The sequence below is a fragment of the Calliphora vicina genome, chromosome 5 (genome assembly GCF_958450345.1).
Source record: "Calliphora vicina chromosome 5, idCalVici1.1, whole genome shotgun sequence".
Lineage (NCBI taxonomy): Eukaryota > Metazoa > Arthropoda > Insecta > Diptera > Calliphoridae > Calliphora > Calliphora vicina.
The window spans coordinates 101,387,428-101,404,922 of NC_088784.1; the positions used below are offsets into that span (position 1 = coordinate 101,387,428).

The 17,495-nt window shown below is 29.3% G+C and overlaps 2 protein-coding genes across 2 annotated transcripts; one reads left to right on the top strand and one right to left on the bottom strand.

The window, feature by feature from the left end:
- Positions 1-21: 21 nt before the first annotated feature.
- LOC135962344 (uncharacterized) lies at positions 22-6,426 on the top strand. Its single transcript, XM_065514218.1, has 4 exons — positions 22-277; positions 5,678-5,766; positions 5,831-5,966; positions 6,047-6,426. The coding sequence occupies exons 1-4, from the start codon at positions 121-123 to the stop codon at positions 6,163-6,165; spliced, it is 501 nt and encodes a 166-aa protein (XP_065370290.1). The 5' UTR covers positions 22-120; the 3' UTR covers positions 6,166-6,426.
- A 4,029-nt stretch (positions 6,427-10,455) lies between these two features.
- LOC135962394 (uncharacterized) lies at positions 10,456-11,350 on the bottom strand. The gene is made up of 4 exons (XM_065514305.1): positions 11,118-11,350; positions 10,947-11,050; positions 10,738-10,876; positions 10,456-10,667 (listed from the first exon to the last, which is right to left on the bottom strand). The coding sequence occupies exons 1-4, from the start codon at positions 11,239-11,241 to the stop codon at positions 10,555-10,557; spliced, it is 480 nt and encodes a 159-aa protein (XP_065370377.1). The 5' UTR covers positions 11,242-11,350; the 3' UTR covers positions 10,456-10,554.
- Positions 11,351-17,495: the final 6,145 nt, after the last annotated feature.

Consider the following 17,495-nt stretch of genomic DNA (forward strand, 5'->3'; position numbering starts at 1 on the left):
CAACATTCAGTTGGATTGTAAACTCTTGATAGTACTGTTCTATACTTTAGCAATTTTTCAGTTGTTTACAGTTTGAAAAATAAATTTTTTAAAACTAAAGCTTTAACTAATTGTAAAATAATGAAATTGTTGAGTCGTTCCACACTGGGTGTGATCATTGGCATTATATGTGTCCTCATCTATTTTAGTTCGACCATTTATGCGATCCTTGGCGCAGTGGGAGTAAATATGATGTTTAAGGAAGTCGAGCAACATCAACCGCATCAACATGTGAGCAGTAAGTTGAGACAAAATGTATTTTTTTTTTACTTAAAAAAATAAGACATTCAATTACTAATTGAAAATATATGATATGAAGCCCCAAATCCAATTTAAAATTGTGGGTAAACCTGGTGACCTTAGAAATTCCTTCAAAAATATCAAAAATGGAATTTTTAGATCTATTGAGGGTACCAAGGTTGGGGCTATCTATGCAATTAGAGAAAATTTGGCCTAAATTTGAATTATGTGTGTGACAGAATTACAAACGAATAAGGATGCTGTCACATATTTTGATTGTTCCCAAGGTATACTAAGCCGACAGATTTACCGATTCCAGAGATCTGATATTACTCAGATAACACAGGGCAACAAAATCTAAAAAATTGTAAAAGCTTTTTAAACCACTACACAATTTTGATGTATTGTGGTTCCAGTAGTACAAATATGGTCCAAATTTTAAATTCTATGGAGTGTTTTTTTCAAAATATTAAGTAAAATTGTGAATTTTTTTTAGATCTTTTTCCACAAAATTAATGATTACTCAAAAACGGTTAGTTTGATATTACTATAGTAAACTTAGAAAAAATTAGATTTACATAACCTTTAATCCGTTTATATATTGCCTTTCAATCAGCTCCATAGTTTCGGAGTTCTAATAACAAATTGAAGCAAAAAATATATTTTTTACGTGAAAATAGCAAATTTTTTTATTTTAAAAAATCATAAAAAATCGAAAACGCCAGAAATTATTCAGATATATTGCTTTATCGCAAACCCACATATAATAGGAACAAAATTAGATACCGATCATAAAAATCGATTAATTAGTTTCGAATTTATTTACAATTAAGTGAATTCGCTCATTTTCACAAAATTTTAGTTTTTAGTTTGATATACATAAAATTGAGTAGTTAGTGCTCATCTTTAGATTGATTGAATTTTGAAAACATTTTTCTCATTCTTTGTACAAATTTTCACATATATATTGCCTTTCAATCAGCTCCATATTTTCGGAGTTGTAATAACAAATTGAAGCAAAAAATATATTTTTTACGTGAAAATAGCAAATTTTTTTATTTTAAAAAAATTATGAAAAATTGAAAATGGCGGAAATTGTTCAGATATATTGCTTTATCGTAAAACCACATGTAATAGGAACAAAATGAGATATTGATTGTAAAAATCGATTAATTCTTTTCGAATTTATTCACAATTAAGTGAATTCGCTCATTTTAACAAAATTGTAATTTTTTGTTTGATATACATAAAATTGAGTGGTTAGTGTTCATCTTTAGATTGATTGAATTTTGAAAGCATTTTCCCCATGCTTTGTACAAATTTTCACATATATATTGCCTTTCAATCAGCTCCATAGTTTCGGAGTTGTAATAACAAATTGAAGCAAAAAATATATTTTTTACGTGAAAATAGCAAATTTTTTTATTTTAAAAAAATTATGAAAAATTGAAAATGGCAGAAATTGTTCAGATATATTGCTTTATCGTAAAACCACATGTAATAGGAACAAAATGAGATATTGATTGTAAAAATAGATTAATTCTTTTCTAATTTATTCACAATTAAGTGAATTCTCTCATTTTCTCAAAGTTGTAATTTTTTGTTTGATATACATAAAATTGAGTGGTCAGTGTTCATCTTTAGATTGATTGAATTTTGAAAACATTTTCCCCATGCTATGTACAAATTTTCACATATATATTCCCTTCAATCAGCTCCATAGTTTCGGAGTTATAATAACAAATTGAAGCAAAAAATATATTTTTTATGTGAAAATACCAAATTTTTTTTATTTTAAAAAAATTATGAAAAATTGAAAATGGCAGAAATTGTTCAGGTTTATTACTTTATCGCAAAGCCGCATATAATCAAAATAAAATGAGATATCGAACATAAAAATCGATGGATTCTTTTCGAATTTATTCACAATTAAATGAATTCGCTCATTTTCACAAAATTTTAGTTTTTTGTTTGATATACATAATATTGAGTAGTTAGTGTTCATCTTTAGATTGATTGAATTTTGAAAACATTTTTCCCATTCTTTGTACAAATTTTCACATATATATTGCCTTTCAATCAGCTCCATATTTTCGGAGTTGTAATAACAAATTGAAGCAAAAAATAGATTTTTTACGTGAAAATAGCAAATTTTTTTATTTTAAAAAAATTATGAAAAATTTAAAACGGCAGAAATTATTCAGGTCTATTGCTTTATCGCAAAGCCACATCTAATAGGAACAAAATGAGATATTGATTGCAAAAATCGATTAATTCTTTTCGAATTTATTCACAAATAAGTGAATTCGCTCATTTTCACAAAATTTTAGTTTTTTGTTTGATATACATAATATTGAGTAGTTAGTGTTCATCTTTAGATTGATTGAATTTTGAAAACATTTTCCCCATGCTTTGTATAAATTTTCACATATATATTGCCTTTCAATGAGCTCCATAGTTTCGGAGTTGTAATAACAAATTGAAACAAAAAATAGATTTTTTACGTGAAAATAGCAAATTTTTTTATTTTAAAAAAATTATGAAAAATTGAAAATGGCAGAAATTGTTCAGATATATTGCTTTATCGTAAAACCACATGTAATAGGAACAAAATGAGATATTGATTGTAAAAATCGATTAATTCTTTTCTAATTTATTCACAATTAAGTGAATTCTCTCATTTTCTCAAAGTTGTAATTTTTTGTTTGATATACATAAAATTGAGTGGTCAGTGTTCATCTTTAGATTGATTGAATTTTGAAAACATTTTCCCCATGCTATGTACAAATTTTCACATATATATTCCCTTCAATCAGCTCCATAGTTTCGGAGTTATAATAACAAATTGAAGCAAAAAATATATTTTTTATGTGAAAATACCAAATTTTTTTTATTTTAAAAAAATTATGAAAAATTGAAAATGGCAGAAATTGTTCATATATATTGCTTTATCGTAAAACCACATGTAATAGCAACAAAATGAGATATCGATCATAAAAATCGATTGACTCTTTTCGAATTTATTTACAATTATGTGAATTCGCTCATTTTCACAAAATTGTAATTTTTTGTTTGATATACATAATATTGAGTAGTTAGTGTTCATCTTTAGATTGATTGAATTTTGAAAACATTTTTCCCATTCTTTGTACAAATTTTCGCATATATATTGCCTTTCAATCAGCTCCATATTTTCGGAGTTGTAATAACAAATTGAAGCAAAAAATAGATTTTTTACGTGAAAATAGCAAATTTTTTTATTTTAAAAAAATTATGAAAAATTTAAAACGGCAGAAATTATTCAGGTCTATTGCTTTATCGCAAAGCCACATCTAATAGGAACAAAATGAGATATTGATTGCAAAAATCGATTAATTCTTTTCGAATTTATTCACAAATAAGTGAATTCGCTCATTTTCACAAAATTTTAGTTTTTTGTTTGATATACATAATATTGAGTAGTTAGTGTTCATCTTTAGATTGATTGAATTTTGAAAACATTTTCCCCATGCTTTGTATAAATTTTCACATATATATTGCCTTTCAATGAGCTCCATAGTTTCGGAGTTGTAATAACAAATTGAAACAAAAAATATATTTTTTATGTGAAAATAGCTAATTTTTTTGTTTTAAAAAAATCATAAAAAATCTAAAACACCAGAAATTGTTCAGATATATTACTTTATCGCAAAGCCACATGTAATAGCAATAAAATGAGATATCGATCATAAAAATCGATGGATTCTTTTCGAATTTATTCACAATTAAGTGAATTCGCTCATTTTCACAAAATTGTAATTTTTTGTTTGATATACATAAAATTTAGTAGTTAGTGCTCATCTTTAGATTGATTGAATTTTGAAAACATTTTTCCCATTCTTTGTACAAATTTTCACATATATATTCCCTTCAATCAGCTCCATAGTTTCGGAGTTGTAATAACAAATTGAAGCAAAAAATATATTTTTTACGTGAAAATAGCAAATTTTTTTATATTAAAAAAATTATGAAAAATTTAAAACGGCAGAAATTGTTCAGGTATATTGCTTTATCGCAAAGCCACATATAATAGGAACAAAATGAGATATTGATTGCAACAATCGATTAATTCTTTTCGAATTTATTCACAATTAATTGAATTCGCTCATTTTCGGAGTTATAATAACAATTGCTTCATTTTGTTATTATAACTGAGAAACTACTAAGCCGATTACTAAGCAGAAATTGTTCAGATTTATTGCTTTATTGCAAAGCCACATATAATAGGAACAAAATGAGATATCGATTGCAAAAATCGATTAATTCTTTTCGAATTTATTCACAATTAAGTGAATTCGCTCATTTTCACAAAATTGTAATTTTTTGTTTGATATACATAAAATTGAGTAGTTAGTGTTCATCTTTAGATTGATTGAATTTTGAAAGCATTTTCCCCATGCTTTGTACAAATTTTCACATATATATTGCCTTTCAATCAGCTCCATAGTTTCGGAGTTGTAATAACAAATTGAAGCAAAAAATATATTTTTTACATGAAAATAGCAAATTTTTTTATTTTAAAAAAATTATGAAAAATTGAAAATGGCAGAAATTGTTCAGATTTATTGCTTTATCGCAAAGCCACATATAATAGCAACAAAATGAGATATCGATCATAAAAATCGATTGAATCTTTTCGAATTTATTCACAATTAAGTGAATTCGCTCATTTTCACAAAATTGTAATTTTTTGTTTGATATACATAATATTGAGTAGTTAGTGTTCATCTTTAGATTGATTGAATTTTGAAAGCATTTTCCCCATGCTTTGTACAAATTTTCACATATATATTGCCTTTCAATCAGCTCCATAGTTTCGGAGTTGTAATAACAAATTGAAGCAAAAAATATATTTTTTACGTGAAAATAGCAAATTTTTTTATTTTTAAAAAAATATGAAAAATTTAAAATGGCAGAAATTGTTCAGATTTATTGCTTTATCGCAAATCCACATGTAATAGGAACAAAATGAGATATCGACCATAAAAATCGATTGATTCTTTTCGAATTTATTCACAATTAAGTGAATTCGCTCATTTTCGGAGTTATAATAACAATTGCTTCAATTTGTTATTATAACTGAGAAACTACTAAGCCGATTGAAACGCAATATATAAACGGATTAAAGGTTATGTAAATCTCAACTTTTGTAAGTTTATTTTAATAGCATCGGACTAAAACTTGTTGAGTTGTCATTAATTATGTGGAGAAACGTCTAACAAAATTTATAATTTTACTAAGGTAGCCATGATGTATCAAATTTATATAGTGGTTAGTCAAGCCTTTTTTTGCATATTCCTTTTATACATATTGTATAATAATATTTCTCTTTGTTTTTTTTTTATATATTTAACTCCAGATGCATTTAATGCATTCTTTATTATTTTAATAATAATATTTGTAATATTGACGGCTGTATCTGCTCTACTCATATTTGGTATAGTAAAGGTATGTTCAACTAAATTTGTAAAGAGCCCAATAAATTCAATTATACATATATGTTAATATATAGAAACGTCACAATTTGATGCTTCCCTGGCTGATACTTAGTGCCATTGCTTACGTATACAAATCAATAGAACTAATAAGGAGCCTAGGTTATTTCCACTTATATGTGGGTTACTTTCTTTCCCATATATTTGGACTGGGTAAGTTAAGCGAACTATAATAACCTTTAATTTTTTATTAATTTTTTATTTTTATGATATTTTATTGTTAATCTTTGCAGTTATTGCAGGCGTAGTAATATGGCTTATATTTTCTCTGTTTAGAGATATACGACAAAAAAATATTGAAGGTTGTTTAGATCATATCCCAACAAAATATCCCAATATGTGTAGAAATTAAAATTGAGTAATTTTGGTGAAAATATTAAATATTCGAGCAATTTATTTAACCAATTCACAATCGGTGTCGTAGCTTTGTATCGTTGTATGTTGTTTTGTTTTGTTTTTGTATCGAATTAAATAAATATTTATGACATACAACTTACAACGCTACGACGACACCGCTTGAGAATTGGACAATTGTCTATTTTTTAATATTAATAATAATTTAATTATGTAATTCTTTTTTTTTAAATAATGCAATAAATATTATAAAATTTTATACATTCTTTTACAATTAAATTCTGGGGGCTTAACTTCTTGACTTCACAGTCACTAAGAATCCTGAATTTATTTACTTTATGGTTTCGCTTCAGTCGTAGTGCAGTGTTTAAAAATACACAAACTATTAATCTGGTTTTTTGCTAATGTGAGTAATCGAGTGAGTTCCAAAATATCAGAAAACTTTCCAGTGATGCGGTTTTACTGACATATCAAAATTAATTCGAAACAAGTGCGGTTAACACTAGTGTGGCTGTAATTTATATGTTACGGCTATCATACTCTCAGTAGAATTATAAAAAAATGCAAAGTAAATACAGCGGAGTTTTACTTTCTCAATAGTAGTCGGTATGATTATTAATATCAATCTTATTTTTAAACTTAAATTCTATTTCTCGTGACGAAATCTATAGAAAGAATGATCGAGTGTCGAATCGTTGCATTAAAAGTAACAATGTTACCAATGTTATATTAAATAAGTAAGGGAGCTATATTCGGCTGTGCCGTATCATATATGCCCTTCACCAAATTATACTTTAAAATAAAAATTTTAAATATTTTTGTGTAAACAAAAATTTAAAAAAACTTTTTTTTAAAATTAAATTTTTTTTTTAATTTATTAGCGAAAAAGTTTTATTGCTAAATTTTTTTACGATTTTTTTAAACTTTTTAAATTTTCAAATTTTTTTTAAATTTATTTGGGAAAGAAATTTATAACAAAAATTTTTTTTGGTGAAAAAAAAATTCGGGGTAAAAAATATTTTTTCAGATTTTAACCCTTTGTAGGTCCGATTTACTTTGTCCTTATAGACGCCACTGCAAAGATATTTGAAATATATATTATTGGATATACATATTGTCTATATAAATGACTTAGTAATCCAGATATACATAGATAAAAAATATGCCAAAAATCGAGGTTGTCCTGGTTTTTTCTGGATTTTAAATATTCACCGAACCGGGACAATTCCCGGTATATTAATGTATGAATCGTGTATGCAAGTTATTTGGGGGATACAGAAAGTTTATTTCAACATAACTACAGACGGACATGGCTATATCGACTACGCTATCTATAACGATCCAGAATATATATACATATCGTCACCTAAAATGCAAAACAACGTATCATCAAAAAATTCGAAACTGATTTTATTATTGATTACGATTCACTACTTCATATTACATATGTGTACAAAATTTTAAAATTTTACTATCAAAAATAACCAAGTTATAACCAAAATTGAAACTAAAGTATCATCAAGTATATAATTTTCTTGAACAAAATAACGTATACGCTTTGAGGAATTAATTAATAATTCGTTTTTACCTTATTTTAGGTAGTATCCTAATTTTTTTTTTTAATAAATTTGTTGCAATTGAATATTTTTTGCAGTCTTAATGAAAATTTAATGAAGAACCATTTTTAGTTTAAAAAAAGTAGTTGTTAGTAATTAAAATAAAAAACATAATAAAATTAAAAATGTATATGGGGCATTTCATGTCAAGTGAACCAACTTTTGAAATCGATGTCTTCCGATCGGGATGAAATTTGCACCAAGGTTAGTTCTATTGCATAGTAACTCAGACACAATTTTTCAACAAGATCGGTCGAGAACTCCCTGTTTCACCAACATTTTGACATTTTGGTCAAACAGGGGTTTTTTCTTATCCATGTAACTTATTACCAGGGAAACCGGAAATATGCTCTAAAAAAAGAGTTTTAGGCGCTTTAAATATGCAGTAAAAACTTTAAAATATGCTCTTAAAATTTAAAAAATATGCTCTTTAAAAAACAAACTTTTACATAATTTTTAACCAAAAAAAATTTACTTAAATTTTCAAATAAAAATCGTTGTCTATTGGATCTGAAAACATTTTTAAATATAGAAAATGTTCTTTCGACATCAACTGATGTTACAGGAGCAAATTTAAAAGACAATATTTCTTTAACACTTAGAACGGTTAAGTTTGAATTAGAACTAAAATTTGATATTTAGATGGAGCTATTATTAAAATAGTGCTTATTTTATATTAAAACAAGTAAGAGAGCTATATTCGGCTGTGCCGAATCTTATATACCCTTCACCTAATTATACTTCAAAATAAAAAAATTTAAATATTTTTAGGTGAACAAAAATTTTTTTTCAGTTTTTTCATTTTTTGGATAAAAAAATTTTTCGAATTGTTATTTTAAATTTTAAAAAAAATTTCTGTTTTTTAAATTTTTTTTTTTTGGTGAAAAGCCATCTATTTTTCAATTTTGAATTTTAAACAAAGGAAGTAAAAACCTGTAACACAACAGCGAAAAATAAATAAGACCAAACTTGTTTTTGATAAACTCAAAATATGCTATTAAACAGTAAAATATGCTCTTAATACGCAAAAATATGCTCTTAAAACAAATATATGCAAAAATATTAATTTAAGGGTAAAATATGCAAAAATATGCACTAACAAATCGATGCCAAAATTCTTAAATAGTTCTGAAACGTGTAAATATCTTATCCATGTGCTCATTAGACTCACCAGAAAAAACATGCATTTGCATATTTTGGTTTCCCTGCTTATTACCTATTATTCTTAGCAAAATGTGTCCCAAATAGTTTAGATAGCTCTTTCTTCAATCTTTCGAAAAAAAATATTTAAAAAACAAGTAAGAAAGTATGGTCAGTCAAGCCCGACCATATAATACCCTACACCAAGTAAATGAGTAAAAATATTTTTCTTTTAAAATATCAATAATTTATATTTTTGAGTGATTTTTCGAAGGGGCCTTATATGGGAGCTATGATCAATTATGGACCGATCACCATAAAATTAGGTCGTGTGATTTATGTCTATATGAAAGTTATTTATGTTGAATTTTGTGTGTATACCAACATTTTTAAGTGATTTATGCACGTTAAAGTGATTTTCGGAAGCGGGTCTATATGGGAGCTATGACTAATTATGGACCGATCGTAACAAAATTTGGTGACATGAATTTTGTATATATAAAACTTATTTGGAGCGAAATTTGTGTAGATACATAGATAAATTAAACATTTATGACCGATAAAGTCCAATTTAGAGGGGACATTTGTATGGGGGCTAGGTGAAATAATAGACCGATTTCAGCCAGTTTCAATAGGCTTGGTCCTTGGGCCGAAAAAGTAATATGTACCAAATTTGATCGAAATATCTTCAAAATTGCGACCTATACTCTGCGCACAAAGTTTACATGGACAGCCAGCCAACCAGCCAGACGGACGGACGGACATCGGTTAATCGACTCAGAAAGTGATTCTATACTTTAAGGTGGTGTTAGACTGATATTTTTGGGCGTTACACACATCTGCACAAACGCATTATACCCTCCCCACCATGGTGGTGTAGGGTATAACTAGTACCACTGAATTCAGTGTACCCGAATTAGTTTTAGTCGTTGGGTGCTCCTCTTGGCAGAAAAAAGTGTAAATTTCATGCACAATTTCATAAACTTGAAAAATATTTGAAAAAATTAAATATTTTTCAAAGAAGAAACATAAAGCATTACCATCTACAAAGCTCTATTTCTACAATGTTCTTTAACTGAATATTCGAATTCGAATATACGGTCGCAGCAAACAGCGTTGCCAACTTACGATCAATGGTCAACTGAAAGCTTTTATTTAATAATGCCCACAGATATGTTACAGTTTGCTATTACAGCACTATTATTTGAAAGCATTATGCTACTTTTAAATCAGCCCTTAAAATCGTTATATTTGAATTCAAGTACAATTTCGTAACAATATTATAGTGACCACGATATTTCTTGAACGTGTATCGATGGATCGCGATCCGTATCGCCACGATAATTCCGAATCATGGAACAGTGATTGCTGTATTTTTTATACTTATCCACTTATATATGAAAATTAAGTTTTTGGTTAAAAATAAAGTGATCACAGATTATCATTCTTTATCTATTTGGACCACTATTTTATTGCGATTAGACGGCTAAGCACACAGTCCAATCAATGATGGCTTATTAATTTGTATTTTGTTTAAAGCAAGACACTTTTTTTATTAATATTATTAAATTTCTACATAATTATTCACATAAACTTTGTACTAAACAGTAATAAATGTCCTTTAAAATGCGTCAACAAGCCATCCTCTCCTTTTCGTTCTCTGCAAGTGATTTTTCCTTTAGCGATCTTAAGCGAAGTTTCGAATACAAAGTGTAAATGGGATAGATGGACATGATTTGTACTCCTGAAGAAAAAAGGAATGAAAAATACTTTTCAAATTAAACAGTTTAAAGGTAAAAGAGAGAAAAACTCACCAATTATATACAAAAAATCTTTGATATAGTAAAGTGTTGCGTGAATTTCTATTATCAAATGTATTAATAACAAAATTATGGTGGTAGCCAACAAGAGGGAAAAAATTACTAGGAAAGGAGCCACTAATAAATGACGTTGCTGAATTGCAAACCAAAAAAAAAATACAATTAATATTAAAAATATGTTTGTTTTAACTATTCAAACCAACCTTAATCACACCCCGAATCATTACACCCTCTAAAATTGCCAGCAATAAAAAAAATCCAGCAACGGCCAAGAGAAAAATGGTTTCGCTGCCAAGGGTAACATTATCTGTTTAAATAAAAATTCAATACAATAAGTATTTACGTATAAATATGTACTTGTAACTTGATCTTACCATTATCATTTGAATTTAGAAATCGAATACCTCTCGTTACAGGATCCAGGGAAAATATTATGTAACCCAGGATGTGTAAAACGCCTATGAGGCAAACATTTTTCGAATGATTGTCCATATTCATGTTGAAGACAATATTTTTTAAACTTATTATTCAATATTTCCTAAGTTTGATATGTTGCTGCTTGTAATTTTGGTATTGTAATAAATTTATGAGAACAAATGCTTTATTTTATATATTCGAACGGAAAATGTTTGATGCACTAGTTTCATTGGTTGGTGTTCTCTCAATAAATTGATAAGAATTACAAAAAAAACCAACTGCTGTGGGACAAAACAATTAAATGGGGTTTTAAAAGCTATGCAAATGAATGCATCGCACAGTGGTATGAGAAAAAAAAGATGGAAATAAATCTGTAACTTCTAAATCTGTAACTTCCAATTTGAATGAAATTTCACATGCGCAAAGAGGAAGTGTTGTCGAGTTTAAGTTTTGAATTTGGACCTCATGGCCCTACCACAAGCGGGACCAGGAGTCCCTAAAGTAGGACACCTCGGGTATGTTCAATTTTAAAAATGATCCTATTTCTTCGATTGTGTTCCGATTTAAAAAAAACTTACATATATAGAATCTTCTCATCGAGCACTACATAAAATACATAACATCGTTGTAGCTATCAATTATCTTTTATAGCTTAGGAGATATTCGCATTTGAAAATTAAATTTTCAAAATTTTTACACACCCTACTCCAGTTTTTTGATGACCGCGGTTCCAAATATTTCCCGAATTTCTCCACTTTTTGTATAGGATTAACAACAGATGTATATATCAAATAAAGAAAGAATTGGTTAAAAATCATGACTGAGTCCAAAGTTACATGCATTTGAATTTAAATAAATAAAAAATATGATTTTTCGCTATTTTTTGGGGAAAAAGTACTTTTATTCTTTTTAAGTTATATAAAAAATTTCTAAACAGGATGTATAATGAATTTGTACTTTTTTATGATATTTTATGTGAAAAAAAATTATAATTTTTGATACCGAGGGGACCAGGTCCATTCAAAAAATGCCTATTTTTTATGTAAAATTCAACTTTAGAGCAAAAATTCTCAAATCGCATAGTCGATACCAAATTATAATAATCTATTTTAGATGGCCCAATATGTTCTTAATTATTTTGTAAAGGGTTCCGATAACCCCGCGCCTAGTATGGATATTATAGCCAAAAAACGAAAAAATACCATTTTTGGAATTTTTCAATACTTTTTTGGGATTTGCAGGATTCCTGATTACGAATTTCAAAATTTGTTTTAATTTTTCCATTTTCAACAAAAAATCTATATAAGTGTAAAATTTCATTACAAAATATTCATAAATAAAATTTTTATTTCAATTTGAAAAATTTGTATCTCATTAAAAAGCATTTTTTGTCATATTTTTCAAAAAAGTATTCCATAAATATGTTCATTGTCAAAAGTTATATACATTATTGGAAAGTAGACAAAATCTTCTATCCATTGAAATATAACATGTCTACATTATGTTTTTTACGTGGCAAATTAATTAGGGAAAAGCTAACAACTCGCTGAGAATTTGTATGTAATTTTTTTGAAATCGGAACACAAACGAAGTAATAGGATAATTTTTAAAATTGACCATACCCGAGGTGTCCTAATTTGGGGACCCCTGGCTCAGCTCCTGGTAGGCTCATGAGGTCCAGATTCAAAACTTAAACTCAACAGCACTTCCCATTTGCTCTTGTGAAATTTAATTGAAATCGGACTAAGGGTTTAGAAGTTACAGATTTATTTCCCTATTTTTGTTTTCTCATACCACTGTGCGCCACTGTGTTTTACAAACGTTTTTTTGGAAATAATTCGGTATCTTGGAAACTGTTGGAGATATTATTACGAAATTTCACACGGTTGGAGTCGAAGTGTTTTCGAAATGTTTTACAGTTGTTTAACTTCCTATGGGTAATGGGGGCCAGTACGTGGCCCTTCAAAGTTGGTCACCTATATTTTAGTTCAGTTATATATTTTAGTTGAAGAGATATTTAGGTTTATTTATTTATTAATTTTTTTAATTTTGCTCGATCTTTTTTTTTTGGCTTTTTAGATATGGAGAGCCGACGGAGCGTCGAAATTGGTGATACAATTCTAAAAAATATCAAACAACTTGCTGACAGTTATTTCATACAAAGTTGGAACACATAAAATGGACGGTATTTTTTATTTTTTTTTTCCCAAAAAAAGTCCCTATATTTTTTCTTTTGTAGAAATAAATTTTCTTCGAGACTTTATAAATTGTTTATATGATTTGAAAAGTAAAAGCGTATAAAGTAAAATTTGGCTTACTTAAGCAGACCGAGTCCCCTCCAGACCTATACAAACTTGGCCAATTAAAAAAAAAAAAAAATCGGTTGGAGTAAAAAAATTCTATAAACGCAAAGCACCGATTCTCGAAAAAGCTTCATAATTGTATAACCCTATCTTATTTAAAAAAACGGTAAATAAAGTCACAGTAGACACTTTTCTAAAAAAACTCAGTTTTTGGAACACATTCTCCCCGTGTTAGGAAAAATTAAAAATTTGAAAATGTGTAAGCATATTTTTTGTAGGTCTTCTCAAGGACTATTTATATTTTAACTTTCAGCTTATTCGGATCATAAATGGATTTTTGGCGATTTTTTTTTAACAAATTTGAGACCCGGAGTGACCAAATTTGAGGGGCCCCCATTTCCCTTAGCAAGCTGAAGAACTGTAAATCAATTCGAAAGCAATTCAGCTCCAACCATGTGAAATTTCATAACAATATCTCCAACAGTTCCCGAGATACCGAATTATTTCCAAACAAAAAACATTTCTAAACCACTGTGCGCCGGTTTTGTTTTTAATCACTTATATGACATTTTGAAGGAAACATATCTGTCGTTTATGCTCACTTAATTATTGAACTTTATAGTGTTAATAACCACGTTTTTTTTTTTTTTTTTTTTGCTGTCGAATTTTGTACCAACAAAGCGTCATATGCGGGAAGTTTTGCTTTACTTCTTTAATTTGAAAAAAATGTGCCGATTGAAAGCACTCCGATTGCTCACCAAAGCTTATGGTGAAAGTGTTTCAACGTACGAGAGATGCTTTGTGCGGTTCAGAAGTGGTGATTTTGACACAGAAGAAAAAGATCGATCAGGCCAGCCAAAAAAAAAAAATCATTGGGAGGTACTCATGCAGTAAACGTTTGCGATCAGCAGGATTCATCCAATAGCAGGGACATTAAGTACCATACGAATTGATGCCGAGAGACCTTGAAAGCCGATTTTGCATGTCCGAAATGAAGCTTGAACGCTATAAAAGAAAATCTTTTTTGCACCGCATCGCCCGGCCAACCAGGCGAATCGACATCAAAGCTAAGTATCCATGGCGCAATGACAATCATCTGTATTTGATGGGAACAAAAAGATTCTATCTATTATGAGCTGCTCAAATCTGAGCAGACCATCACATTGAACCTGTACCGAATACAACTGAGCGAGCATTGAAACCATCATCATTGGCGTAGATAAGGGGGTGCTGGGATGAGCAAAACCACCCCAGACTCGCATCTGCCCACCCCAGATAAAAATTTGGAAAGTCGCAGAAAGATTTTTTTGGATTTGTAGATTGTTTCGTTAAGAGATTGCTGTGCCCTAGAACATTAATCATTGGGTTTTTGGAACCCTAAAAGTTAAAAAATATTCCAATGCCAATCGTACAACGGAGCACATGTAATGTTTGGATTTTACAAGCTAAAATAAAGGAGTCAAATCCGCAAGCCATTTCGGTTCATTGTTTATCCGACAGGCTAAACTTAGTTATTGTGGATTCGTGTTCACACGTATCATCAGCGCAAACATTATTAGCATAGAGCATTGGTAGGCAAAAAGATGCATTTAATTTGTGTGCTCTTTTGGGTAAAAAATAAAATATCCACAACAACATCAAGAAACTGAATGAATTGTGTGTATTTTTACGCTCTTTTGTTCACATTCGGGTTGTTTGACGAAAATCATCGTAACCTGAACAATATGAACGCCTACCATGGGCATAGAGGCTTTATGCATTCACTTTTCGAAACCAGAAAATAATAATGATTTAAAAAGCCTAAGCCAAGCTCTTCAAATTAAACAGTATAAAATAAACAGCCTTTGCACAACTAGATGGAGTTGTAGATATGAAAATTGTAAGTCAGTAATTAAAAATTACGCTGTAATTAAAAGTGTTCTTGAAGATTTTTATATAGAATCAACATTAGGTAAAAGCTAAAATCTGGATTTGCCGGATTCTATTCCTTCAGTTGATTATTGGAAGTTAAATATATAAAAATATTTTATAAAATAAATTAGCAGTTTTAAATATTAAAAATGAAGTAGTTATGTTAGCAAACTGAATTTTTGTGCTATTTTAGTTTTGTTTTAATAAAAAATTATTTTTTTTATAAAATTTTTTTTTTATTTTTACTATTTGGAAGGCCACTTGCCCACCCCAGAATAATAGTCTAGCTACGCTTATGACCATCATGACAATGCTCGGCCACATTATGCAATAGCTGTTAAAAAGTCTGTAGAATGAAGTGGTTGGGAAGTTTTGCCTCACCCGCATAATAGTTCAGACCTTGCCCCGTCCCACTACTATTTGTATCAATCGATGCAGAACTCTCTCTCTGGAATACGCTTCCCTTTGGAACAGAGTATCCCAAATTGGCTTGATTCGTTCTTGGACTCAAAAGTTGAGCAGTTTTTTTTGGCTGGGAATCCATATATTGCCAGAAAGATGAGTATAGGTCATAGCCAGCAATGGTCAATACTTTGAATAAATTTATATTGTACAAATATTTTAAAATAATAGTTAAAAATTTAAAAATCTACATAACATAGACGAAAATATTTTTCATCTCTTTATTTGATTTCATTAATTTTATCACTTTTCGCTCCACCGTGTCTTAATTGACCATTGTACTTGAATTACGCCACTTTGCAAAATAATGTGTACGAATGACTCTGGATCATTAGTGTGTGTAAGAAAATTAATCTACTTTATACATTTTTTTATGTATTTGAATTGAAAATTCTCTTATGACTTTGAGGCGGGAAAAACCCAGAGATTTTTACGCTGAAACTATTTTTTTTAAAAATGCATATAAATAAATAATAAAGGGTGTTTTTTAAGATCGATAGAACTTACGCAAGTGTGTAAATCATCATGAATAGATTGAACGCCATCTATACCGATTTAATTTGCTTCGCGCAACTTGTCGCAAAATTGTGCTCTGCGATAAGAATAATTTTTGGCTTAACCGCAACCATCGATTTATTGATATAAAAATTAGGAGATAATTTGATTTCGAGAAATGTAGCTGACAATTGGCCTTAACACCTCTCGATTATTTTCTGTGGGGCCACGTGTTGTTACTGGTTTCTACTGATAAAGCAGAAACAATTGACGTCTTGGAGGTCAACATTATTCGTGTTATTCGGCCAGCAATGCTCAAAAAAGTTGACAAAAATTCTATTTCTATTTCAAGTTCTATCGTCTTGAAAAAGACACCCTTTACCTTAAAAAAACCATAGCAAGATTACAAAAAAAATATGTTTTTGTTCATTGGTAGTTGGTAGTTTATTAAGCATTCAGAATACTTAGAACAAATTTGTGCAACATTTTATCAGGATTGCTCAATCAGTATTCCTGGGGGACATTTGTATGGGTACTAGATAAAATTATGAAAAATTTGTACAATTTATTCAAAGTATTGGCCATTATTAGCTATAAACTTTTCCACGAGAGAGCGTTCTGCATCGATCGAATCCAATAGTAGTCGGATGGGGCACGGTTTGGACTATAAATCGGGTGAAACAAAGCTTCCAAACCATTTCATTCTAAAGACGTTTTAACAGTCCTTGCAGTCCTAGCGTTGTCATGATGGAAATGTACGGTTTCATGTTCGGCCAATGATCGCTTCAAACGAATCAGTTGTTGTCGGTACAGGTTCCCTGTGATGGTCTGGTCAAATTTCATCAGCTCATAATAGATAGGACCTTTTTGCTTCCACCAAATACAGAGAATTATCTGAGCGCCATAGATATTTGGCTTTGGTGTCGGTTCGGCTGCTTGGCCGGGTTTCATATACGAACTCTTACGCCTCGGGTTATCGCAATGGATCTATTTTTCATCGGAAGTAATGATTCGGTGCAAAAATGATTTTCTTTTAAAGCTTTCAAGCATAATTTCTTTTCTGGTCTCTCGACTTCGATTCGTATGGTAACCAATTCCCTTGGATTTTGATGAATCCTTCAAACTTTTTTAGGTGGCTCGGGCGATCTTTGTCTTCCGTGTCAA